The 27,124-nt window shown below is 43.6% G+C and overlaps 1 protein-coding gene across 1 annotated transcript in view; it reads left to right on the forward strand.

The window, feature by feature from the left end:
• The window catches only part of LOC137353168 (ryanodine receptor 1-like), a 535,610-nt gene that overhangs the window by 265,666 nt on the left and 242,820 nt on the right, over positions 1-27,124 (forward strand). Inside the window, exons 44-47 of the mRNA XM_068019216.1 lie at positions 1,594-1,729; positions 6,095-6,281; positions 18,286-18,394; positions 26,694-26,814. Of these exons, the coding sequence (XP_067875317.1) occupies positions 1,594-1,729; positions 6,095-6,281; positions 18,286-18,394; positions 26,694-26,814 (553 nt within the window). The remainder of the gene's footprint in view (positions 1-1,593; positions 1,730-6,094; positions 6,282-18,285; positions 18,395-26,693; positions 26,815-27,124) is intronic.

Genomic DNA, 27,124 nt, shown 5'->3' on the forward strand with positions numbered 1-27,124 from the left:
GTTTGAATCATTCCAATCAGGTTTCTGCCCCCGCCACAGTATTTAAACGACTCGTATCAAATTCACAACTGACATCCTGTGTGACTGTGACAAAGGTAAACGATCCCCCCTCGTCCTTCTCGACCTGTCTGCAGCCTTTGACGTGGTTGACCACACCATTGTTGTGGGAGTCAGGAGTGAGCCGAAATCGGAACATCTTTATTACAAGCATGCAAGGAAGAGCCTTCAGTGGACGTTGGCTCCTGGTCAAGCAATGTCTTGATTTTAAAATTCTCACCCTTGTTTTCAAATCCCTCCATGCCCTTGCCCTGCATATCTCTGTAATCTCTTGCAGCCCCACTCTAGCTCCAAGATATCTGCGCTCCTCTAATTCTGGGCTCTTGAGTATTCCTGATTTTAATTGTTCCACCATTGGTTGCGCGCCTTCAGTTATTTAGACCCCAAGCTCTGGAATACCGTCCCTAAACATCTCCGCCTCTCTACCTCACTTTCCTCCTTTAAAACGCTCCTTAAAGCCTACTTACTTGACCACGCTTTTGGCCATCTGACCTAATATCTCCTTTTGTGGCTCATTTTGTTTTGTAGTGCTCCTGTTAAGTGCCAGATGTTCTATTACGTTAAAGGCGCCATATAATATAAGTTGTTAAATATTTTATTCCATTTTGCTTTGAGTTTTTGAAGACATGAAACAAAAGTTATTAAATCATTCTGTAATTCTCAGCATCCTCAGCATATTGTAGGAATAGAAACAAAGTGGCATCACCTTCCACTGAGAAAATAGCAGAGACTATGACCCTTCCCCAAAACGTTACATCAATGCCATCATGATATTGGCTAGGGCCAAAGGGAACATTCTGAAGAATAGAAAATATCCCTGGACATATCATTTATTTCCAATTTTATTAATTTGTTGCTTTGCTTCAAAAAAACAACTAAGTTTCCTTTGAAATGCCTGACCATTTACTTGGTATTAAACATTAAGCAAAATGGATCAAGTATTCACAGTTTTCTTGTGAAATGAAGCAACTAGAAAGAAAATTCAGACTATAAGGAATTTGGAGGTTTAAATTTCTGACTCCAAAATGATTGGAATGATCAGAAAAAATCTTGAATGGTGCATCAAATTTCTTAAATGATTTTCTGGCTGGCATATTCCTGTTGGGAGTTTAAAGCTGTAAAATTGCCCTTTATATAAACTCCAGCAATAAGGCTCTAAGTTGCACTGAATTAGTAAAGAAACTGAGGGCCAGGCAGGGAACAGATCTTTGTAGGAGTTGAAGTACAGTTAAAGAATGAAACATTTCATATCTAAGGAAAGGTAAACCTAAAGGAAATAGATCAAAACCTCATTCAGCTACCTGCATGAATGTGGATTTGGGTAAAAGTAACATAAGAAATAGGAGAATATGTCCTAAAACATGACCTGGAATGCAATAGATAGGTTGAAAGTTTATTCTGAGTTTTGCATTCTTTAAGTTGCATATTGTGCAAATTTCAATATTGAATAAATTTGAATGTCAGCCTGTAGCTTTAACATAGTAGTTTAAAAAAAATAATTTTCTCTTGGATTTTATCATTTATTTCTAATTTTAGGTGGTGACTTACCTGGCAGGGTGTGGACTGCAGAGCTGCCCAATGCTTCTGACAAAAGGATATCCAGACATTGGGTGGAATCCTGTTGGAGGAGAGCGTTATCTAGACTTTTTGCGGTTTGCTGTATTTGTTAATGGTGAATATATCAGTTTAGTAACCATCAGAAAAGGATGAATAATTGTATTTTATACTATATTTGTAAAGTCAGGATTCATATTGTACACTAATTTTTGCAAAATTAGCACTAGTACAGATAAGATAGATATATCATGTTGGTGCTATCAACATAAAGCAGTTGCCATATGCCATTGTCAGTCAAAAATATGCTTAACTGCTGCTAAATATATAACAGATACATGCAAATTAGGAGCAGGAGTAGGCCACTCGGCTCTTTGAGCCTGCTCCGCCATTCAATAAGTTCATGGCTGAACTGATTACTCCCCATTTCCACCTACCCCCGATAACCTTCTACCCCTTGCTTATCAAGAATCTATCTACCTCTGCCTTAAAAATATTCAAAGACTCAAAGACACTGCCTTTTGAGGAAGAGAGTTCCAAAGACTCACAACTCTCTGAGAGAAAAAATTTCTCCTCATCTCTGTCTTAAATGGGTGACCCCTTATTTTTAAACAGTGACCCCTAGTTATAGATTCTCCCACCAGGGGAAACATCCTTTCCACATCCACCCTGTCAAGATCCCTCAGGATCTTATATGTTTCAATCAAGTCACCTCTTACTCTTCTAAATTCCAGTGGAAACAAGCTTAGCCTGTCCAGTCTTTCCTGTTGAGACGGCCCATTCCAGGTATTAGTCTAGTAAACTTTCTCTGTATTGCCTCCAATGCATTTACATCCTTCCTTAAAGAAAGAGACCAGTACTGTACACAGTACTCCAGATGTGGTCTCACCAATGCCCTGTATAGCTCAAGCATAACCTCCCTACTTTTGTATTCAATTCCCCTCGCAATAAACGATAACATTCTATTAGCTTTCCTAATTACTTGCTGACCCTGCATGCTAACCTTTTGCGATTCATGCACTAGGACACCCAGATCCCTCTGCATCTCAGAGCTCTGCAATCTCTCATCATTTAGATAATATGCTTTTTTATTCTTCCTGCCAAAATCAACAATTTCCCACTTTTCCACACTATACTCCATTTGCCAGGACTTTGCCCACTCACTTAACCTATCTATATCCCTTTGTAGCCCTTATGTCCCCTTCACAAGTTATTTTCCTACCTAACTTTGTGTTATCAGAAAATTTAGCAACCATACCTTCGGTCCCTTCATCTAAGTCATTTATATAAATTGTAAAAAGTTGAGGCCCCAGCCCAGTTCCCTGTAGGACACCACTCATTACATCTTGCCAACCATAAAATGATCTATTTATGCCTACTCTCTTCTTCCTGTTAGCTAGCCAATCTTCAAGCCATGCCAATATGTTACCCCCTCCACCATGAGCTTTTATTTGCAGTAACCTTTGATGTGGCACCTAATCCAATGCCTTCTGAAAATCTTAAGTACAAGACATCCACTGGTTCCCCTTTATCCACAGCACATGTAACTCCCTCAAAGATAATTTTCCTTTCTCAAATACATGTTGCCTCTGCCTGATTACGTTGAATTTTTCTAAATGGCCTGCTATAATGTCTTTGATAATAGCTTCTAACATTTTCCCTAAGACAGATGTTAAGCTAACTGGCCTGTAGTTTCCTGCTTTCTGTCTCCCTCCCTTTTTGAATAAAGGAGTTACATCCGCTATTTTCTAATCTAACAGAACCTTCCCCGAATCTAGGGAATTTTGGAAAATTAAAACTAACGCGTCAACTATCTCACTAGCATCTTCTCTTAACACCCTAGGATGATGGCCATCAGGACATGGGGACCTGTCAGCTCACAGCTCCAACAATTTGTTCAGTGCCATTTCCCTGGTGATTGTAATTTTCTTGAGTTTCTCCCTCCTTTCCATTTCCTGACTTACAGCTAATACTGGGATGTTACTTGTATCCTCAATAGTGAAGAACGATGCAAAATATCTGTTCAATTCATCTGCCCTCTCCTTATTATCCATTATTAATTACCCAGACTCACTTTCTATAGGACCTTTGCACACTTTGTTAACTCTTATTTTTAAATAGATCCTTTAGATCCTATCTAAATGATCAATTGATGCTTCAGCTTGCACAGTTCACAGAATTTCTTCCCTTAGCATGGTAGTTGTACAGATTACAGATTTTATAATGTATTTGTGCAGGAATTAATGAAAAGACACACATAATAAATACAATATCATATACATGGGAATAGTAAACTCAGCTGCTGTATAATTAATATGATTCTGACTTCTTGAAAAATTGCATGCTACAAAAATCATTTCCACCATACCTGTTGCCTGTTGGCAATTCCTGTGGATTCCTGGAAATCTAGATATTTATTACCTCCATCCTTTGAACATCATCTGCAAAACACTTGAATAGAAATATTATCAAATGAGCGTATTAACTGCTCATAGCACATTCTTCTCTACCTATTATAAGGAGAGTATGAACCTATTTAAAATGAATGGTTAACGCCCTTGTTAAAGTGGTAGTGTAAGGATTTTTTCGATATAACATCTGTGACAGTACTTTCTACCCTTCCATTGCCTACTGAGGTAGAAAATGTACTTGAGCGTAGTAGTAGTTTTCTGCCAGCATAGGCTTTCAGTGAAGTAGAAAACCGGAACTGAGATTTTAATTTGCGCCAAAATTTCATAAACATTTTCACTCATAAGTCAGTATTTTATGCTTTTCCCCGTAATGTGTTTGGAGGCAGTAAGGGTATTTAATCGGGCGGGATGATGGTGGGTGGGAAGCTGGCCACCATCCCGCGTCCACCCCGATTAAGTTTATGGTGGAAAGGTCTGTGGACATCCTTCCCATCCCACTGCCAATTGAGGCCCTTAAATGAACAATTAATGCCCTTAAATGAACAATTAATGCCCAATTAATGGCATCTTCCTGTCGCTGCGCCACGGGTGTGCCTGTCACTACGCAGGGAGCACAACATGTAAACCCATGTGGGATTGCTCCCGGGTGTGAGGTAGGGGAGGGCCTCATTCAAAGGCACTCAGTGCCTGATTGAGGGACCTAGCATCTGGAAGGGGGTGCCCACTGAGAACCACCTTGCTGCCCACCCTCTTCCCCGTGACCTCAACCCCACAAAACCCCTCACTCACATGGCGTGGGTCCATCAACGATCCTTGGCCTCGGGTGGGTGCATTACCGGAAGCATCCGCCATTGTGGCACTGTTGTGCAAAAGAGCTGCCAGCCTCTAATTAGCTGGCAGCAGTCAACAGGTGGTACTTCTGTCCTGGGGAAGGTGTGCTGCTTCCCTTTTCTGCCAGTGGCCGAGTCCCCCGTCGCCTCCATTAAATATCACCCATAGTTCCTGTTGACTCCCATAAATCAGGTTCAGAAACAAGGTGATATTTTCCACCACAATTAAAATGAAGAAATTCCATTCAGTTACCACTGACCTCACAATTAGTAAATGAATTAAAATATTTTGGAAACATAAGCACATGAAAAGAACATGAATATGTGACCACCAACAGATTATAAATCATTTCTCACTTATGACATATACTCTTAGCTTTTTAAAACTAGTGATCCTCCTACCAACAAACTTTTTCCTGCTTTTTCTACCAGCTCCTTAGACATCAGTTGCTTTCCAATATCTTACCGAAGTGGTCAATCATAATTCATGAAATTCGATGGTGCTTTTTAGTAAGATGCAACAACATTGAGGGCCTCATAGCTGAGTTTCATGCACACAGGCAACAGGAGCTATTATCTGATGATCAAATGTGGAACTCTAACCTAGGGGTGCTTGGCTCAATTGCAGCACTCCTACCACTATCCTGGCTGACAACTCAATAGAGACGAGGGATTGAACCTGCATCCACCTGGTCGGTTGGTTTGTCTTAGAAACTCGCTGCTGAGCAATCAGGTGAACTACTTATAAAAAGATGAGTGAATTTTAATATCGTCATTTCCACTGTAGGTAAACCTATTTGACATTCTTTTTTTCCTCCTTTGGGCACTTATTTCCCTGAAATATACCTTTGAATAAAGAAATATATTTCTTTGATGTGGTCTCAAAAACAAAGTCTCTGAACCCAAGCTTTGTGAAATTTTTCTACTCCAGTTAATGCGCTAGAATTTTCACTTGTTTACTGCCATCTGCACAAAACAAATTTTTTAACTAAATTAATTATTACAGAAACATCACATGAAGGAAAGGTTCTAGAAAATATGTCTACAATTAATGAAAATATTTCATGATTGAAAAGGAAATCTGCAGTCGTGAAACGCAACCACTAGATGCACTTAAAGCAGTTACTTACAAAGTGACTAAAAGCTTAAGTTGTACCAAAAGGTTTTGCATTCCTGAATGTGGGAAGTATGTTTAGTGCTTCTCATCCTCCTGTCTATATGGTGTTTTCTGTGTGATTGCAGGTGAAAGTGTTGAAGAAAATGCCAATGTTGTTGTGCGCTTGCTGATCCGTCGCCCTGAGTGCTTTGGGCCAGCCCTACGAGGTGAAGGTGGTAGTGGTTTACTAGGAGCCATTGAGGATGCCATCAAGATTTCTGAGGATCCTGCCCGTGATGGACCAACGGTCAAAAAAGACCGTAGACGAGAATTGTAAGGAAATACGTTAATGTCAATAAGTGCAAATATAACTGTCTTATCTGTCTATTAAGACTTAAGACTGAAAATCTACTTGTTTAAGTGAAAAAATGGCAAGTTACTGTTCTGCTATTCTGCCTTAGTCTCTCAAAATAAGGGAGCCACTGGCACAAAGCCCACTGTCATCTTCTTTGAGCCCTTCTGTATCTCTGTATCTGACCAAGCAGTCCACAGGACAATGCATTGGGAGGGCCACAAATTGCCACTCTCTCCTCATTCAAATGAGTATATTGAAACTACACCTAATCTGGCTCACTCCTGGAAATACTGGAACAGGGTAAACTGGGAAAAGATCTATTTCATCAATAGGACTTCCTTGGGAACAGGGGTAATGAAAATCATAGAAACTTGCAGGATTACACGAAAAAAGTCTAAAACAGTGATATATACAGCATCTTTTTTTATTCGTTCAGAGAACGTGGGCATCGCTAGCGAGGTCGTTTATTGCCCATCCCTAATTGCCCTTGAGAAGGTGGTGGTGAGCTGCATTCTTGAACTGCTTTGGGGTGTTGGTACACCAACAATGCTGTTCGGAAGGGAGTTCCATGATTTTGACCCAGTGACAGTGAAAGAATGACAATATAAGTCAGGATGGTGTGTGGCTTGGGGAACTTGCAGATGATAGTGTTCCCATGCATCTGCTGCCCTTGTCCTTCTAGGTGATAGAGATCACGGGTTTGGAAGATGTTGTCGAAGGGTTCTTGGTGAGTTGCTGCAGTGTATCTTGTGTATGGTACAGACTGCTGCCACTGTGTGTTGGTGGTGGAGGGAGTGAATGTTGAAGGTGGTGGATAGGGTGCCAGTCAGGCAGGCTGCTTTGTCCTGGATGGTGTCGAGCTTCTTGATTGTTGTTGGACCTGCACCCATCCAGGCAAGTGGAGAGCATTCCATCGCATTTCGAACCTGTGCCTTGTAGATGGTGGACAGGCACTGGGGAGACAGGGGTTGAGTTACTCGCCAGAGAATTCCCAGCCTCTGACCTGCTCTTGTAGCCACAGCATTTATGTGGCTGGGCCAGTTCAGTTTCTGGTCAATGGTGACCCCCCAGGATGTTGAGAACAGGGAATTCAGCGATAGTAATGCCATTGAACATCAAGGAGCGATGGTTGGATTCTCTCTAGTTTGAGACGGTCATTGCCTGGCACTTGTGTGGCGTGAATGTTACATGCCAGTTATCAGCCCAAGTCTGGATGTTGTCCAGGTCTTGCTGCATATGGACATGGGCTGCTTCAGTATCTGAGGAGTCGCGAATGGCGCTGAACATGGTGCAATCATCGGCGAACATCCCCACTTCTGACATGATGGAGGTGATGTAATTGATGAAGCAGCTGAAGATGGTTGGGCCTAGGACACAACCCTGAGGAACTCCTGCAGTGATGTTCTGGAGTTGAGGTGATTAACCTCCAACAACCACAGCCATCTTCCTTTGTGCTAGGTATGACTCCAACCAATGGAGAGTTTTCTCCCTGATTCCCATTGACTCCAGTTTCACTCGGGCTCGTTGATGCCATACTCGGTCAACTGCTGCCTTGATGTCAAGGGCAGTCACTCTCGCCTCACCTCTGGGGTTCAGCTCTTTTGTCCATGTTTGGACCAAGGCTATAATGAAGTCAGGAGCTGAGTGACCCTGGTGGAATCTAAACTGCGCATCAGTGAGCAGGTTATTGCTCAGCTAGTGCCACTTGATAGCACTGTCAACAACCCTTGAATCACTTTGCTCATGAGCGGGAGTAGACTGATCAGGTGGCATTTAGCCGGGTTGAATTTGTCCTGCTTTTTGTGTACAGGACATACTTGGGCAATTTTTCACATACTTGGGTAGATGCCAGTGTTGTAGCTGTACTGGAACAGCTTGGCTAGGGCACGGCTAGTTCTGGAGCACAAGTCTTCAATACTATTGCCGGAATGTTGTCAGGGCCCAGAGCCTTTGCAGTATCCAGTGCCTTCAGCTGTTTCTTGATATCACATGGAGTGAATCGGATTGGCTGAAGTCTGGCATCTGTGATGTAGGGGCCTTCGAAGGAGGCCGAGATGGATCAAATATGCAAATTAGGAGCAGGAGTAGGCCACCTGGCCCTCGAGCCTGCTCTGCCATTCAACAAGATCATGGCTGATCTGATTGTAATCTCAACTCCACATTCCCGCCTACTCCCAATAAATATTTACCCTCTTGCTTATCAAAAATCTATACCTCTGCCTTAAAAATATTCAAAGACTCTACTACTTCATTGTCTTTTGAGGAAGAGTTCCAAAGAATCATGACCCTTTGAGAGAAAAAATTTCTCCTCCTCTCTGTCTTAAATAGGTGAACCCTTATTTTTAAACAGTGACCCCTAGTTATAGATTATCCCACAAGAGGAAGCATCCTTTCCACATTCACCCTGTCAGAATCTTACATGTTTCAGTCAAGTTGCCCTCTTACTCTTCTAAACTCCAGCGGATGCAAGCTTAGCCTGTCCACCCTTTCCTCTTAAGACAATCTGCCCGTTTCGGGTATTAGTCTAGTAAACCTTCTCTGAACTGCTTCCAACACATTTGCATGCTTCCTTAAATAAGGAGACCAAAACAGTACATTGTACTCGAGATGTGGTCTCACCAATGCCCTGTATAACTGAAGCATAACCTCCCTACTTTTGTATTCAATTCCCCTCACCAATAAACAATACCATTCTATTGGCTTTCCTAATTACTTGCTGTACCTGCATACTAACCTTTTGCGATTCATGCACTAAAACACCCAGATCCCTCTGCATCTCAGAGTTCTGCAATCTCTCACCATTTAGATAATATGCTTTTTTTTCTTCCTGCCAAAATGGACAATTTCCCACTTTCCCACACTCTACTCCATTCGCCAGATCTTTGCCCACTCACTTAACCTATCTATATCCCTTTGTAGCTTCCTTATGTTCTCTTCACAACTTATTTTCCTACCTATCTTTGTGTCATCAGCAAATCTAGCAATCATACCTTCAGCGCCTTCATCTAAGTCATTTATATAAATTATAAAAAGTTGAGGCCCCAGCACTGATTCCTGTGGCACAACACTCTGTTACATCTTGCCAACTAGAAAATGACCCATTTATGCCTACTCTCTGATTCCTGTTAGCTAGCTAATCTTCTATCCATGCCAATATGTTACCCCCATACCGAGCTTTTATTTTCTCCAATAACCTTTGATGTGGCACCTTATCAAATGTCTTCTGGAAATCTAAATACACTATATCCACCCGTTCCACTTTATCCACAGCACATGTTACTACTTCAAAGAACTCCAATAAATTGGTAAAACATGATTTCCCTTTCAGAAAAACACATGGACTCTGCCTGATTACCTTGAATTTTTCTAAGTGCCGTGCTATAACGTCTTTGATAATAGCTTCTAACATTTTCCCTAAGAGAGATGTTAAGCCAACTGGCCTGTAGTTTCCTGCTTTCTGTCTCCCTCCCTTTTTGAATAAAGCAGTTACATTGGTTATTTCCAATCTAATGGAACCTTCCCTGACTCTAGGGAATTTTGGAAAATTGAAACCACACATCAACTATCTCACTAGCCACTTCTTTTAAGACCCTAGGATGAAGTCGATCAGGACCCAGGGACTTGTCAGCCCGCAGCTCCACCAAATTGCTCAGTACCACTTCTCTGGTGATAATTTTCTTGAGTTCCTCCTTCTCTTCCATTTCCTGACTTGCAGCTATTTCTGGGATGTTACTTGTATCCTCTATGGTGAAGACGGATACAAAATACCTGTTCCATTCATCTGCTATTTGCTTATTTTCTGTTATTAATTCTGCAGGCTCACTTTATATAGGACCGATGCTCACTTTGTTAACTTTTCTTTTTAAAACATCGATAGAAACTCTTATTATCTGCTTTTATATTTCTAGCCAGCTTCCTCTCTCTATTTATTTATTTAGAGATACAGCACTGAAACAGGCCGTTCGGCCCACCGAATCTGTGCCAACCATCAACCACCCATTTATACTAATCCTACACTAATCCCATATTCCTACCACATCCCCACCTGTCCCTATATTCCCCTACCACCTACCGATACTAGGGGCAATTTATAATGGCCAATTTACCTACCAACCTGTAAGTCTTTGGCTGTGGGAGGAAACCGGAGCACCCGGCAAAAACCCACGCAGTCACAGGGAGAACTTGCAAACTCCGCACAGGCAGTACCCAGAATTGAACCCGGGTCGCTGGAGCTGTGAGGCTGCAGTGCTAACCACTGCGCCACTGTGCCGCCCAACCACTGCTCACTGTGCCACGCCACTGTGCTGCTCGTACTTTAATTTTTCCTTCCTTATTAATCTTTTAGTCGTTCTTTACTGCTTTTTACATTCTGCCCAATCTTCTGACCTGACACCTATCTTTGCACAATTATATGTTTTTTCTTTAAGTTTGATATTATCTTTAACTTTTTTAGTTAACCACGAATGGTGGGTCCCCCCCTTGGAATTTTTCTATGTCATTGGAATGCATCTATTCTGTGTATTCTGTAATATTCCCTTAAATGTCTGCCACTGTATCTCTATTGACCTGTCCCTTAACCTACTTTGTCACTTCACTTTTGCTAGCTCTGCTTTCATGCCTTCATAATTGCCCTTATTTAATTTAAAATACTAGCCTTTGACCCACTCTTCTCTCCCTCAGACTAAATGTAAAATTCAATCATATTATGATTACTGCTGCCTAGGGGGATCCCTCACTATGAGGTCATGAATTAATCCTATCTCATTGCACAATACCAGATCTAGTATAGCCTGCTTCCTGGCTCCAGAACATACTGTTCTAAGAAACTATCCTGAAAACCTTCTATGAACTCCTCATCGAGGCTACCTTTGCCCATCTGATCTTTCAAGTCTATATGTAGATTAAAATCCCCCGTGATTATTGCCGTTCCTTTCTGACAAGCTCCCATTATTTCTTCCTTTATACCCCATCCTACCATGTGGTTACTGTTAGGGGGCCTGTACATCATTCCCACAAGTGACTTCTTGCCTTTATCATTTCTGATCTCGACCCAAAACGCTTCTACATCCTGGTTTTCTGAACTTAGGTCATCCCTCTCTATTGCGCTAATACCATCATTAATTAACAGAGCCACCCCTCTATCTTTTCCCAGCTTCCTGACCTTCCTAAATGTCATGTACTGTTACGACCAGGTGAGAAAAGGGTCTAGGGTTCCCTGTCAGCCTTCACCTGATCTTAACATAACAGGGTTTAATTTTAAACATACCATGTTTTTAGCTCCCCCTTGGTGAATCCTTGTTCACTGCTTTCCAATTGTAAGGCAAAGAAACCAGCCAAACAGGTTTTCTTAGGTTTAAAGAAGAAAGGTTGAAATTTATTAAACTTTAACTCTAATTCGGTTAACGCCTACAGATACAGGATACGCCCATGCTAACGTGCATACGCGATAAACACACATGCAGATAGAGACAGAAAAGGTTTTGGTTACAGTTCTTCGAGCTCATTGTAGAATCCTTGATTGTAGGTAGATTTTACTTTTTATTGGGGCCCAGAATTCTTCTTAAACCTTATTTGATGTAGGAGACCTTTCTCTCTTGAGGTTAATGTCTCCAGTGAATTTGGAGTTCTGTGAGAAAGAGATGGGAGCAGACAGGAGAGGTCTTCTCAGTCCCGGAGCAAACAGTCTCTCTCTCTCTCTCTCTCTCTCTCTCTCAAGCTGTTTATACAATTTAAAAAAAAACTCAGGTTGTTAAGCAAGTTAATCATGTGACTAGCTAGTTTGACCACGTCTGTTTGTGGATTCTGCCATCTTAGCAGTCATTCTGGAATGTGAGCTTCCTCACCTTCAGTGTTTGGTGATTAAAGTCCATTGTGGGTTGAATGTGTCAGGGAATGGTCCTTTGTCTCCACAAGCACTGTCTGTTAGTATGTAAATGTTTTTCCAGCCACGTCTGATCTGTTTAACAAGTCATTTCCTCGCTCCAGCAACAGTTTAAATGTGCATATGACAAAATTTATATGCCTCATTTTTTGGTAATTGGGGGTCTGCATGACATGTACCCTTCAATGTTCAGATCCCAATCTGTCAGTCTCTGTAATGGCTATCAGATCGTTTGCGCTTTCAGTTCATCTGTTCTGTTTCGAATGCTACGTGCATTCAAATATAGAGCCTTTAGTTTTGTCCTTTGAATATTTTTGTAACCTCTGGCCTTGTCTGCTGATTTACTCTTAGATTTGTACTCACTGTCTCTTCCTGTCATTTTTTCCCATATTCTTATCTTTCTCTCTTGCCTTGTCTCTACTCTTTGATTTACCACATTTTCCCAAATTTGGTCTACTCAACACTTCTGGCTGAAGATGGATGCAAATCCTTCAGCCTTGTATTTTGCACCTATGTGCTGGGCTCCCTCCATTGTTCAGGATGGGGATATTTGTGGAGCCTCGTCCTCCTGTTAGTTGTTTAATTGTCCAATATCATTCACAAATGGATGTGGCAGGACTGCAGAGCTTAGATCTAATCTGTTGGTTATGGGATTGCTTAGACCTGTCTATCGCATGCTGCTTTGCATGCAAGTTATCCTGTGTTGTAGCTTCATCAGGCTGACATCTCATTTTTAGGTATGCCTGGTGCTGCTCCTAGCATGCCCTCCTGCACTCCTCATTGAACCAGAGTTGGTCCCCTGGCTTGATGGTAATGTTAGTGGGGGATATGCCGGGCCATGAGGTTACAGATTGTAGTTGAATACAATTCTGCTGCTGTTGGCTCACAGCACCTCATGGATGCCCAGTTTTGAGTTGCTAGATCTGCTCAATAGCTATCCAATTTAGCACAGTGGTAGTGCCACACAACACAATGGTGGGTACCCTCAGTATGAAGATGGAGCTTAGTCTCCACAAGAATTGAGCGGTGGTCACTCCTACCAATGCTGTCATGGACAGATGCATCTACGACAGGTAGATTTGTGAGGACGAGGTCAAGTAGGTTTTCCCTCTTGTTGGTTCCCTCACCAACTGCTGTAGACCCAGTCTAACAGCTATGCTCTTTAGGACTTGAGCAGCTCAGTCAGTAGTGGTGCTACGAAGCCACTCTTGGCGATGGACATTGAAGTCCCCCACCCAGAGTACATTTTGTGCCCTTGCTACCCTCAGTGCTTCTTCCAATTGGTGTTCACTTTGGAGAAGCATTGATTCATCAGCCAAGGGGTTGGGGGACGGTAGGTGGTAATCAGCGGGAGGTTTCCTTGCCCATGTCTGACCTGATGCTATGAGACTTCATGGGATCCGGAGTCAATGTTGAGGACTCCCAGGGCAACTCCCTCCTGACTGTATACATCTTTGCCACCATCTCTGTTTGGTCTGTCCTGCTGGTGGGACAGGATGTACCCATGAATGGTGATGGTGGTGTCTGGGATATTTTCTGCAAGGTATGATTCTGAGAGTATGACTATGATTGACTAGTCTGTGGGACAGCTCTCCCAACTTTGGCACAAGTCCCCAGATGTTAGTAAGGAGGTCTTTGCAGGGTCAACAGGGCTGGGTTTTTCATTGTCATTTCCGGTGCCTAGGTTGATGCTGGGTGGTCTGTCTGGTTTCATTCCTCTTCGTAGACTTTGTAGCAGTTTAATACAACTGAGTGGCTTGCTAGGCAATTTCAGAGTGCATTTAAGAATCAACCACATTACTGTGGGTCTGGGGTCACATGTAGGCCAGACCAGGTACAGACGGCAGATTTCCTTCCGTAAAGGACATTAGTAAACCAGATGGGTTTTAAGAACAATCAACAATGGTTTCATGGTCACCACCAGACTTGCTTTTTAATTCCAGATTTATTAATTGAATTCAAATTCCACTATTTGCTGTGGTGGGATATGAACCTATCCCAGAACATTAGCCTTGGTTACTAGTCTAGTGACATTACCACTACACCACCTCCCCATATCATTGAAATTGTTGAAATGCTTCATACAGTGAATTATTCTTTCAAGTGCAGGCAGATTCCTTTATCTGATGAAGTGTTTCCAGAATGAAAATAATTGCAGTTTAAATATTTGAGTACTTTTAGCTGATGTGTGCTATTGCTATGGATATAATCATAGATTAGTTGACCATAAGTTGTGTCACCATCTTGTAGAAAAGTTAAGCTATTCAACTTTGGAAACTTTCCCAAGGCACAGAGCAGGAATTGATTCAAGTGATTGTGAAGATAGAGTTATCGTCACGAGTAATTACATTATGTTCCGCTGCTACAGGATGGGCCAGATTCTGTGTAAGTGCCTTGATTTTGAGTGAGACGAAATCTCGCCCATGCTACTAAGCTGCAATCAGCCTACCTGATCAGTGAGGGTCCACACTCTAAAAGATTGCTGATCTGATTGAAGCCCCTATCATTATCCATTCATCTCCCAGTCTGCCTGAGACAGAGGAGATAGTTGAGCCCAGAGTCTGCACGGCCCCAGAGCAGGCATTACTGAGAGATGTGCTAACAGCACCCAGCTTTATCTCACTGTAACCTCTCTCCACCCCTCCACTGTCTCTAAATTGTCAGACTGTCCAACATTCAATACAGGATGAGCAAAATTTACTTCAACTTTAAGGAAGATTGAAGCCACTGTCTTCAATCCCCACAACAAACTCGGTTCCCTCACTGTTGATTCCATCCCTCTCTGGCAGACGTCTGAGGCTGAACCCGACAGTTCACAACCTTGGTGTCATATTTGACCTCAGCATGTGCTTCTGATCACATAACCACCCATCACTAAAACTGTCTATTTCTACTTGATTAACATCTACTCCGCCCCTAACTCAGCCCATCTGCTGCTGAAACCCTCATCCGTATTTTTGTTACCTCGAAATTTGATTATTTCAACACACTCCTGGCCTCCTATCTTCTACCTTCCATAAACTTAAGATAGGATCATAGGAAATAGCAGGAGTAGGCCATTTGGCCCATCAAGCCTGCACCACCACTCAAACAGATCATGGCTGATCATCTACCTCTACGCTATTTTTCCCCACTGTCCCCATATTCCGTGATAGTATTCAGAAATCTATCAATTTTTGTCTTGTACATGCTGTATGATTGAGTTTCCACAGCCCTCTGGGGTAGAGAATTCCACAGGTTCACGCCCTCTGAGTAAAGAAATTCATCCTCATCTCAGTCTTAAATGGCCTGCCCCTTCTTCTGAGACTTCTGTATCCCCTGGTTCTGGACTCACCAGCCGGAGGAAACATCCTATCCACATCCGCCCTGTCAAAATCATTCAAAACTGTCCACTGGTATGGTAGAAAGTGATATGTTACTCCATTAGTAATCCAGAGGCCTGGACTAATGATCTGGAAACATGTTGCAGAATTTAAATTTAGTTAATTAAATAAATCTGGGGGGCCAGTGTTGAAAGCTAGTATCAGTAATCATGATCATGAAACTACCAGACTGTTGTTATAACCCATCTGGTTCATTAATGTCCTTACTCGGTCTGGCCTAGTAAGTTATTCCAGACCCACAGCAATGTAGTTGACCTCTGAAATGGTCTAGCAAGCCTTTCCGCTGTGTTCAGAAAGGTAATTCTGACCTTTTAGGACAAGGGATGGAAAGGCCTTGCCAGTGGCACCCATATCCGATAAATAAAAAAAAATCTACTGTCCTATCTTTGTAACCTTCTCTGATTTTATAAACCTCTGAGATGTCTGCATTCCTCCACTTCTTGCCTTTCGCTTATCCCTGATTTTCATCAGTCCACCATTGGTGGCCGTCCCTTTCGCAGCTGAGGCTCTAACCTCTGGAATTCCCTCCCTAAACCTTGGCACCTCTCTTTCCTCCTCTAAGTCGCTCCTAAAAACCAACCTCTTTGATCAAGCTTAGGGTCATCTGTCATAATATCTCCTTATGTGGCTCAGTGTCAGATTTGTTGGATGATGCTCCTCTGTAGTGCCTTAGGATGTTTTATTACTATGCTGAATGCCCAATATAAATGCAAGTTATTGTTGTTGCTCTTACTGGTGCTACAAACAACTTCTGGAGGGATTGGCTTCAATGACCACCGAATGGTTCCATGGTTGAGTGCCAATTGTCAATGCCATGCATAAGAACTTCACACAAGTGGATAGTGGACTCCACCATACAATCCAATATGTTTTGGAAGTTCCCTGGCAAGCAGTTCAATGCATTTAGCAATTGCTGACACGCAGAAATCATCTCTTTTAAATCTCAATCCCTTAAATTTGCCACTTTGTCCTATTCAACGGAGCTAGGACTTGAAGCAGTCCCTGCAGTGAGCTGTTTTTAGGCCTTTCTTTCCACTTGTTTCTGCTGACTTGTGGTTGGTGGAATCCCCAATACAGTCCCCTCGAGGTCATTATCTAAGTTACATAGGGTCCCATGTTCTATACTGCCGCTTAGAGAGTAAGAGCGAGTAACTGTGGCTTGTTAACAGGGTTATGATCATCGGTCTACCTCAGCACCAGGGACTGAATTGTCTGTTTGGCCTAAATAAAGGGGAGAGGGACAAGGGTAAGGATATCTTTGCATGAGTAAGCACCAGCAGATCAGTGGCAGTGCAATGCATCACCAGATTGTCATTCTCTGTGTAACTGGAAGAGAAAAGGAAAGGCAGCTGTGCCAGGCCTTCAGTCTCGCCATCTCTGACTCCTATATATCTTTCTATAATGACAATATCGGTCTCTTCTATAGGGGTGAGTGTTTATGGTGTGACTTCCTCCTGCGCTGGTTGTCTTTCTCCATTTGTGACTCAGCTTCTCCAGCAAGAAGAATGGAAGTGGGTTGTGATCTATTCAGCACAAGGAATTTCAATATGCATAAATCAGCATATAGTGTGCATGATGACAGGAAGAGCTGCAGGCATCACGAAGAGGGAGATGTTGTTGTGAGGGCAATAGCAGCTTTTGAGGGAGGGGGAGTGTTGCAAACTGAAAGGAGGTGCAGTGAAGTGTCCTGTGCTGACTTCAGGAGAGCAATCGCAAGTGGAAAAGGGAAGAAATGATGGTGTTGAGACAGGATAAGGGTCTTTATGGCTGTGCAGAAAGCAAAATAGGCGTGAATGGGAGTCATACCTTGGCACTCCTAGTGAGATCATCAGCATTGCCAAGCCTTAGAGAAAGCGTTGCTGACATTAGCGTGTTGTGCCACCATGCATGTTTTCAATTTGGTGTAGTACTTGTTGATTTGTGGATCTCATTTCTTCTGTGAATTTGCTCCATTAGGATCTCCACAGTTGCATCTCATAACTACAGGGCCTTGCTGGAAATAATCTTTCCTGAAGACATCAGCTTGCAGCTCCATGCTTCCTTGTTTTGGCCACAAAAAAAGCACCTCTTCTGTAAGGTGCTGCAGACCTGATTTCCTGCTTGCTAATTAGTGAACTGCCTACGTGGAGTGTATTTTGCACCAGTAGCTCACTTCACCCATGCAAATGAGGGTCAACCTGAAAACTGGCATGTGACCCCCGCTGACTCCTCCAGGCGGCTGTTGCTCTCGCCCTACCCACCTCTGGCCGTCTTTTCCTGGGAGATGTAAATCACTCTCAATAAGTCACATTCTTGATCATAGAAAGAATGAAGAATTTGTGAAAACAGAACTAAAATCACGTGTGTGCATATGTGTAAAAAGTATCTAATTGGAATTGATTGTAAACATGACTGGCTCACGAGCTGCAGTGTCTAGGAAATTGAAATTGGCCTTGGGCAGTAGTGCAGCAAAGACGATAGCACAATTTGCTGTCACCTGTTTTACACTACTGTCCAAGTCCAATTTCAACCCCATTGTATTCATCTCACCCTGCAATTTGATATGATCGGTCAACAAAATAGATCCTATTGCAAAGATGCTAATTATGTTGTCTATCCTAACTGTATCATGTAAAATTAGTTTTGTAGTGCAGTAACTCCTATAGGTGAGTGAAATAAAACCAAATTGCAACTAAATATTGTGTTGTGAACCATAATTTACTTTTTAATCTGCTTTAGGTTTAGTGACGAGGTCCATGAAGAAAATCGTGTCCACCTGGGTAATGCTATCATGTCTTTCTACTCGGCACTGATCGACCTGTTGGGCCGATGTGCTCCAGAGATGCATGTAAGTGATTACCTATTATAGATGAACCAACTGCTGGTTCCTGAGTTGGACCACACCCCTTAGCATGTTGTGATAGTTATGTTTCAAATCTGTTTTTATAAAAGCCTCTCAAGCATCTGTTACACTCCAAAGTAAATTACTTGGCTGATTGAAGTTTAGTAATTAATCTGAAGCCAGAATGTAAGGATAATAAATAAGAAAAATGCCGGAAATACTTAGCAGGTGTGGCAGCATATTTGGAGAGAGAAACGGAGTTAATGGGCTAACCTTTTGCTTTGGGGGCGAGAAACAGTAGCTGGGACTGTTTCCGGGTCATGAGCCTAGTCACTCTTGGGATCTTGACTGGGGTGCCCCTTAATTGGCACAGAGACAAGGTTCCCTGTCCAATTAAGGATGGTGAGCAGGCTTTCGAAGCTGGAGGGCCAATCAGAGGCCTTTCAGCTTCAGAGACGCAGCCAGCTGCAATAAATGGGAAGCAAGTGAGAGGGCGCTTCAACATGAAAGTGCCCTCTCAGCAACCTTTTAGAAAATTTGAGTACAAAGTAGAAAAAGCAGCCAGTACACCACTGTGAGGGTACGGGGTGGGGGGTGGGAGGCAGGGAGGGCCTGTAAGCCTACCTGGAGCACAAGCACCCCGGCTTGCCGCTGGGTTCCCACCTCCAGTTAGTTGAACTGACCTCCTCGTCATGTCGGGAAACTTACCTTTAACAAGGCTCTTAATGAGTCTAATTTGGCTTCCCACCTGGCCCCGAATCTTCCCCCCCCCAAAAATGGCCGGCACTGAGAATGAGGCTGGAAACAGTCACACCAGCTGGTGCCCTTATTTTCAAGGCGCCTCCACCTTTGTTCTTGACCTGGTGGGGCCTAAAAATCCTTCCCAATGTTTTAGGTCAATGATCTTCCGTAAGAACTCTGACCGGAAATTGAAGGCCTGGAATATCAATTTAAATAAAGTCTGTTTTCAGGTGGTCCAGCAAGTAAAATGGGGTGAAGAAGCCCTCTGCCAAAACTAACTCCCCCCACCCCCTCCCAAAATGGCCACCGAGATTGCCCTTCTGGGACTCCGCTGTGACAATGATAATCTGGTAGTAGCATGCCTTGCTGCATTTGAGTGTAGTGGGAGGCATGACCAAGTGTCCCGTGAGATCTCCCTATACATCTGCTCACTTACCATTTCTGAAAATCAGCATCACTGATGGCTGTGCCTGTATGGTAGCCCAGAGGTGGGATGAATCAGGACATGGAGGAGTGCAATACTGCAACATTGGCCTGGATTTTAGTCTGGGCAGCAGTTCTGTGCGTTGCTATTGATTTGAGGTTCGGTTTCCCAAATGCCCTGCAGAATTTAACTGCGGGAGTCATTTAGATTTTTTATGGGGGTTTTCTGCCCTTAGGCAGTCTGATGGATAGGCAGGATGCCTTTCAGGCAGGAAGATAGCTTCACAAGACCTTAGCCTACAGGAGCAGGTAGAGGTATTGGGAGAGTGAAAGAGATCGTGGTCTGTGGGGTACCTGATTGCGGGAGCGGACTGGGAGGTTGGGGGGAGCGGTGGGGGGATGCCATTCCCATCACCTAACTGCCCTGCTGCCATTTTAACAGCAGCGGGGGAGGTGGTAAATGGCCTGCCTGCCCCAGGCTCACTGAAGCTCTTAAGTGACCAGTTAGTTGCCACTTAAGGTCCTCCCTCCGCTGTCGGTGGGTGGGGGTGTAAAATTCCTGCCAAAGTCACTTCCAGCCAAAACAATGGAATGAATCTTGATATCCCAAAACAGGTGAGTTGGGATTGCGTCAGAGGTTAAAATGCAAATAATCTGGAACAGGAACCATTGTTACCTCTAATTTTTGTTGGGAGTATGCAGTTGATAAATTTCACTGCATGGACCCTTTCTTTGCGTGCCCGCGCAGACGCGGTAGGTTAAGGGGGCTAACATGTGACTGACCTGCGCCGGGTCTTTCATGTTACCGTGTGGCTGCGCAGCCTACAGGGAACATTGACACAAATCAAACTCGTCTACTACCAGCAGCGGAGGGGCATTACCCCACCTGCGGAGGCCACCCAGTTAAATCTGGCCGTCCCCTTGTGAGCTGGAGGCAGGCCATCCTGATCAGGCACCCTTTGCTCACAGAGGGCTCCCCAGCAACTCAAGCTGCATCCGCTGGAATACTTCCCCCAGCCTCTCAATCGACCCAGCCCACTTGTGGGAACCAGCCGATTGTCCCCGGCAAGGCCCAAAACCCCACTCACCTTCCGTCCTCGTCGCTCAGAGGGGCGGAGGTCCCAACCAAAGCCAATTAAAGGCCTGAGCCACGTAAAATTAAAGTGTGGCTTCAAGGCCCGGTGGAGGCGGGCTCACCGCCAACTTTTTATCTGGTGGGCGGGGCCTCCACCACAACTTAAAATTCCAGCTTTTGTTTCTGAGCGTTTATAAGTACTTTGTGAGGCTTGCTGAGTATTTACAGGCAGCGCTACATGAAATATTACATTTCCCTTTGAGGATTCAATTTTTCAATGGAAATGCCACCAGAGAGTACATCAAATGTCTCCTACAGGACTATTTTGATGGAGGACGAGGCCAGGTAGTATGGCATACTGGTGGACCAACACAAAGTAGCTTAAATTGCCACATAACTGGTTTGTCAGCAAAATTGAAGCCCATGGAATAAAAGGGACATTGGCAGCATAGATACAGAGTGACTGAGTGACAGGAAATGGAGAGTAGTGGTGTGTAGTTTTTTGGACTGGAGGGAGGTATATCGTGGGGTTTTCCAGACCTCTGTATTGGATCACTGCTTTTCTTAAACTATATAAATGACCTAGACTTGGGTGTGGAGGGCACAATTCCAAAATTTGCAGATGACAAAACTTGGAAGTATTGTGAACTGAGGACGATAGTGATGGACTTCAAGAGGACATAGGCTGGTGGAATGGGCGGGCACGTGGCCGCTGAAATTTAATTCAGAAAAGGGTGAAGAACGAGGAAAGGCAATATAAAATAAAGGATAACATTCGAAAAGGGGGTGCAGGAGCAGAGGGACCTGCGGGTGTATGTACACAGAGCATTGTGGTGGCAGGGCAAGTTGAAAAAGCAGTTAATGAGGCAAACAGGATCCTGGGCTTTATGAATAGAGGCATAGCATACAAAAGCAAGGAAATTATGCTGAACCTTTATAAAATGCTGGTTCGGCCTCAACTGGAATATTGTGTTCAATACTGCACACCACACTTTAGGAAGGATGTGAAGGCATTTGAGATGGTGCAGAAAAGATTTATGAGAATAGTTCCGAGGATGAGAGACTTCAGTTATGTGGATAGATTGGGACTGTTCTCCTTTGAGAAGAGAAGATTGAAATGAGATTTGATAGAGGTGTTCAAAATCCTGAGGAATCTGGACAGAGTAGATATGGAAAAACTGTTCCCATTGGCAGAGGGATTAAGAACCAAAGGACACTGATTTAAAGTGATTGGCAGAAGAACCAAAAGTGACATGAGGAAAAATGTTTTTACACAGTGAGCGGTTAGAAGCTGGAATGCACTGCCTGAGAGTGTGACGGAAGCAGATTCAATCGTAGCTTTCAAAAGGGAATTGGATAATTACCTCGAGAAAAGATTTGCAGGACTGGTGAGAAAAGACGGAGGAGTGGGACCAGCTGAGTTGCTCTCGCAGAGAGCTGGCATGGACAAGATGGGCCGAATGCCCTCCTGCGCTGTAACCATTCTATGATTCTATGAAAATCAGGCATTTTTTTGTTTACTGATGGCTGATTCTCAATGGCAGTTTTATACCCAGGTGGTGAGTTAAAATCTATCCCATGTTTTCATTCTGAGGCAGGCAAACATAGCACAGTTAATTGGAGTAGAAGGAGTGTTTTTGAAAATATGGGCCACGGATTAAAACCATGGTTGTTAGCACTTCTATACAACCCTTTACTCCAGCAGTGAACAGATCTGACGAGGCACGTGGGAGAAGCAAGGTCACCACTTAGTAGATACGTTGAGAGGTAAAATGAGGCTTGGATTGATTGACAAGGGTGGGGCAGGAATAGGAACATAAGAACAGGAGTAGGCCATTCAGCCCATCGGGCCTGCTCCACCATTCAGTATGATCATGGATGATCATCCACTTCAATGCCTGTTTCCCACACAATCCCCACATTGCTTTATGTCATTGGTATTTAGAAATCTGTCAATCTCTGCTTTAAACAGCCCTCTGGGGTAGAGAATGCCAAAGATTTACAACCCCCTGAGAAAAGAAATTTCTCATCATCTTGGTCCTAAGTGGCTTCCCCTTATTTTGAAATTATGTCACCTGGTTCCAGACTCTCCAACCAGGGGAAACATCTTACCTGCATCTACTTTGCCTATCCCTTTAAGTTTTTTGTAGGTTTCAAAGAGATCACCTTTCATTCTTCAAACCTCTAGAAAATACAGCCCCAGTTTCCCCAATCTCTCATCATAGAGCAGTCTCGCCATCCTGAGAACAAGTCTGGTGAACCTTTTTTGCACTCCCTCTATGGCGATAAAAACTTTCCTAAGGTAAGGGGTCCATACCTGTACATAGTACTCCAGGTGCGGTCAAACCAAGGTTCTACACAGTTGAAGGAAGCCTTCGCTACTCCTATACTAAAATTGTCTTGCAATAAAGGCTAACATACCATTAGACTTCCTAATTGCTTGCTGCACCTTCATGTTAGCTTTTGGCGACATGTTGATGAGGACACGTTGGTCCCTTTGTACATCTACACTTTCTAATCTCTTACCATTTAAAAAATACTCTGCACATCTGTTCTCCTAGCAAAGTGGATAATCTCCGATTTTTCCACATTATATTCCATCTGCCATGTTCTTGCCCACTCACTACGTCTGTCCAAATCCCCTTGAAGCCACTTTGCATCTTCCTCACAACACACATTCCCACCTAGTTTTGTGACATTCGTGAATCAAGGTTAGGACCAGAGAAGATCAATATCGTCATATGCTACCTGCTGCATAATATTGTCATCAATGTAGGCCTCACCATTGACAGTTGATGAGGATACAGGAGACCAGAAAATATGATGGTGCTCAGCAGGAGACCAACCAGTCCGGGCTGCAAGGCGTTTTATAAGTATATTAAGGGCAAGAGGATAACCAGGGAAAGAGTAGGGCCCATTAGGGACCAAAGTGGCAGTCTGTGTGTGGAGCCAGAGGATGTAGGTAAGGTTTTAAATGATTACTTTTCATCTGTGTTCACTGTGGGGAAGGACAATGTAGGTGTAGAGATCAGGGAGGGGGATTGTGATATAGTTGAACAAATTAACATTGAAAGGGAGGAGCTATTAGCGGTTTTACTGGGCTTAAAAGTGGATAAATCCCCAGGCCCAGATGAGATGTATCCCAGGCTGCTATGTGAAGCAAGGGAGGAGATTGCAGGGGCTCTGACACAAATTTTCAAAGCCTCTCTGGCCAGAGGAGAGGTGCCAGAGGACTGGAGGACAGCAAATGTGGTATCATTATTCAAGAAGGGTAGTAGGGATAAACCAGGTAATTACAGGCCAGTGAGTCTAACATCAGTGGTAGGGAAACCATTAGAAAAATTCTGAGGGACAGGATTAATCTCCACTTGGAGAGGCAGGCATTAATCAAGGATAGTCAGCATGGCTTTGTCAGGGGGAGATCATGTCTAACAAATTTGATTGAAATTTTCGAGGAGGTGACTAGATGTGTAGATGAGGGTAAAGCAATTGATGTAGTCTACATGGACTTCAGTAAGGCTTTTGATAAGGTCCCGCATGAGAGATTGGTCAAGAAGGTAAGACCCCATGGGATCCAGGACAATTTGGCAAATTGGATCCAAAATTGGCTTAGTGACAGGAGGCAGAGGGTGATGATCGAGGGTTGTTTTTGCGAGTGGAAGCCTGTGACCAGTGGTGTACCACAGGGTTCGGTGCTGGGACCCTTGCTGTTTGGAGTGTACGTTAATGATTTAGACGTGAATATAGGAGGTATGATCAGTAAGTTTGCAGATGACACGAAAAGGAAGGCATATGGGGTGCTTGCCTTTATTAGCCGAGGCATAGAATAAAAGAGCAGGAAGGTTGTGATGGAGCTGTATAAAACGCTAGATAGGCCACAGCTGGAGTTACTGTGTGCAGTTCTGGCCGCCACACTATTGGAAGGATGTGATTGCACTGGAGAGGGTGCAGAGGAGAGCTTAGGAGGGACCTGATTGAGGTATACAAAATTATGAGGGGCAAAGATAGGGTAGATAGGAAGAAACTTTTTCTCTTAGCCGAGGTGTCAGTAACCAGGGGGCATAGATTTAAGGTAAGGGGCAAGAAGTTTAGAGGAGATTTGAGCAAAACTTTTTTCACCCAGAGGGTGGTTGGAACCTGGAACACACTGCCTGAAGGGGTGATAGAGACAGGAACCCTCACAACATTTAAGAAGTATTTCGATGAGTGCTTGAAATGCCGTAGCATACAAGACTGCGGGCCAAGTGCTGGAAAATGGGATTAGAATAGATTGGTGCTTGTTGGCCAGCACGGACACGATGGGCTGAAGGGCCTGTTTCTATGCTGTATAATTCTATGACTCTATGGTCGGAATTTTATGCCACTCCAGCGAGCCGGATGGTGGCGAGGGGGTGGCGTAAAATTGAGTGGTAGGCTCCAGGAGGCCTTCGCAGCCCACTCCCATCCCACTTTATGTGGGCTGCGGGGGGGCGAGAAACGGGCCGCCTCCACGGGTATATTACCCGTCTCAAGCGGGCATCCGGTTGACGTGAAAGGCCTTTCAGCGCATCGGGCGGGGTGCCTGATTGAGGGCTGCCCCCGCTTCCCCAAGCACCCTCAGGACTCGAGACCCCCCCCCCAGACGACCACCCTTGCCTCGCCGGGTTGGGACCAATCTACCCGGCGAGGCAAACCAAAGTTACCTCTGTCCTGGGCTGCAGTCCCAGCAGTGGTCACTGCTCCTGGTGGCACTGCTGGGACTAAGAGCTACCGGCCTGATGATTGGCTGGCAGCTCAATGAGGCGGGACTTCCTCCCTGAAGTCCCGCCTCTGAACCCTTAAAGCCTGGGACCCATAAAATGCGGGTCGGATCCCGGGCTGGGCAGATGCGGGTTCGCCACCGATTTTCACATCAGTGGCCAGCTCCCGTCCGCCTGTCGTAAAATCCAGCCCTATGACTCTAAGCTTGAGGGTCACATTGCATGATGTTTTATTGAGCTCTGAAATTCTGAATTGACTCCTGTTGTGTTTTATGTCCTAATCTACTCAAATTATGTTGGAGAGTTGGCACCACTTCAGCAAAAATTGTAGGTCCCTGTGTTTTAGCAATGCTCACTTAAAAAAAAAAGGTGTCAAATGAGGTCCTTGCCTTTCCTGAGTTGTCTGGGCATAATCAGGATTCTTGTCCTGCTCAGTACCTCCTGGGCTCTCATTACTCTCTTTACTGTGCCTCTTCATCATTAATGCTATATCATTTTCTATCAAAATCAACATTTAAATCAATGAATCTGTCTTTCTGGTTCTGAATACAAGTTTGGGTGATAGTCTCATCTCATAGCTTGTTCTTTGGTGTGCCTTGAAGACTATTTTCTGTATCTGCTCGGGGAAGAGGAGAGCATGTTGTTGAGTATGTAACCACACTTAGCCGTAAGAATACCATATTGTCACTATAAAGCTTTTAGTGTATGTGCTAACAACTCATGACTTTTCTTAAAATCCATAGATATCCTCTACTATTACTCTGAAGTTGTGTATCTTCACACATTTTGCCATTATATCTTGTTGGGGACATTACTCTTCTTCCAAAAATGACCTGCTATTTCTCCTTTGAACAGAACATTGAGACAGTCGGAGCCAGTTGGTAAACTTTGCAATTGGACCATCTTGGTTCAGCCACTTGTTGGCTTCTTGAGAAATATTCAAGGGAATAGAGGGATATGGGCCCCGGAAGTGCAGAAGGTGTTAGTTTCGGCAGGCATCAAGATCGGCGCAGGCTTGGAAGGCCGAATGGCCTGTTCCTGTGCTGTACTGTTCTTTGTTCTTTTTGTTCTTTGATTACAGAGGCATAATTTTTCCTCTTGGCTTAACAAAGTAGTATCAAGTATAGCTCATTACAAAACCACCTTTTTTTATAATAATGGGTTGTAAGTAAGGACTTTTCAAAGAATGAGTGAAATATGACTCTTAGTTCTAACAAATATCATTGATTTAATACTTGCTGCTACATGCTGGCTTCCTGTGCAATGTTTGCCTTATGCTCAAAACCAGCTTTTAAGATAACAGTTTTGTCATTTTTTTTTGCAACAGCTGATCCAGGCTGGAAAAGGTGAAGCATTGAGAATCCGGGCAATCCTGCGATCCCTGGTTCCCATTGAAGACTTGGTTGGTGTAATAAGTTTGCCGTTGCAGATACCTGCCTTTGGAAAAGGTAAAGTTAAACTGACAATATTGGTGCTATCAGAAGTTTGAACTTGTCCTGGATTGCATGTTCAAATCATATTGTAGCATGTGGGCTAGATATGTTTAGTACCATTTAAACAACTACTGTGCTTAAGATCGATTTCTGACTTGATAATTTTTTTTACTGTTCTTCAGACAACTGATTGAATGAATAGGTAATGTTAATAAAAATGCCTTTAATCAACCGGAGATAACATACTGTAACATCAAATATCCTGTTAATTGATTTAATATTCTTACATCTTTTCACTCTGTCTTTTTAATGATACCTTTGTGTG

Source organism: Heterodontus francisci, chromosome 40 (assembly GCF_036365525.1).
Source record: "Heterodontus francisci isolate sHetFra1 chromosome 40, sHetFra1.hap1, whole genome shotgun sequence".
Taxonomy (NCBI): domain Eukaryota; kingdom Metazoa; phylum Chordata; class Chondrichthyes; order Heterodontiformes; family Heterodontidae; genus Heterodontus; species Heterodontus francisci.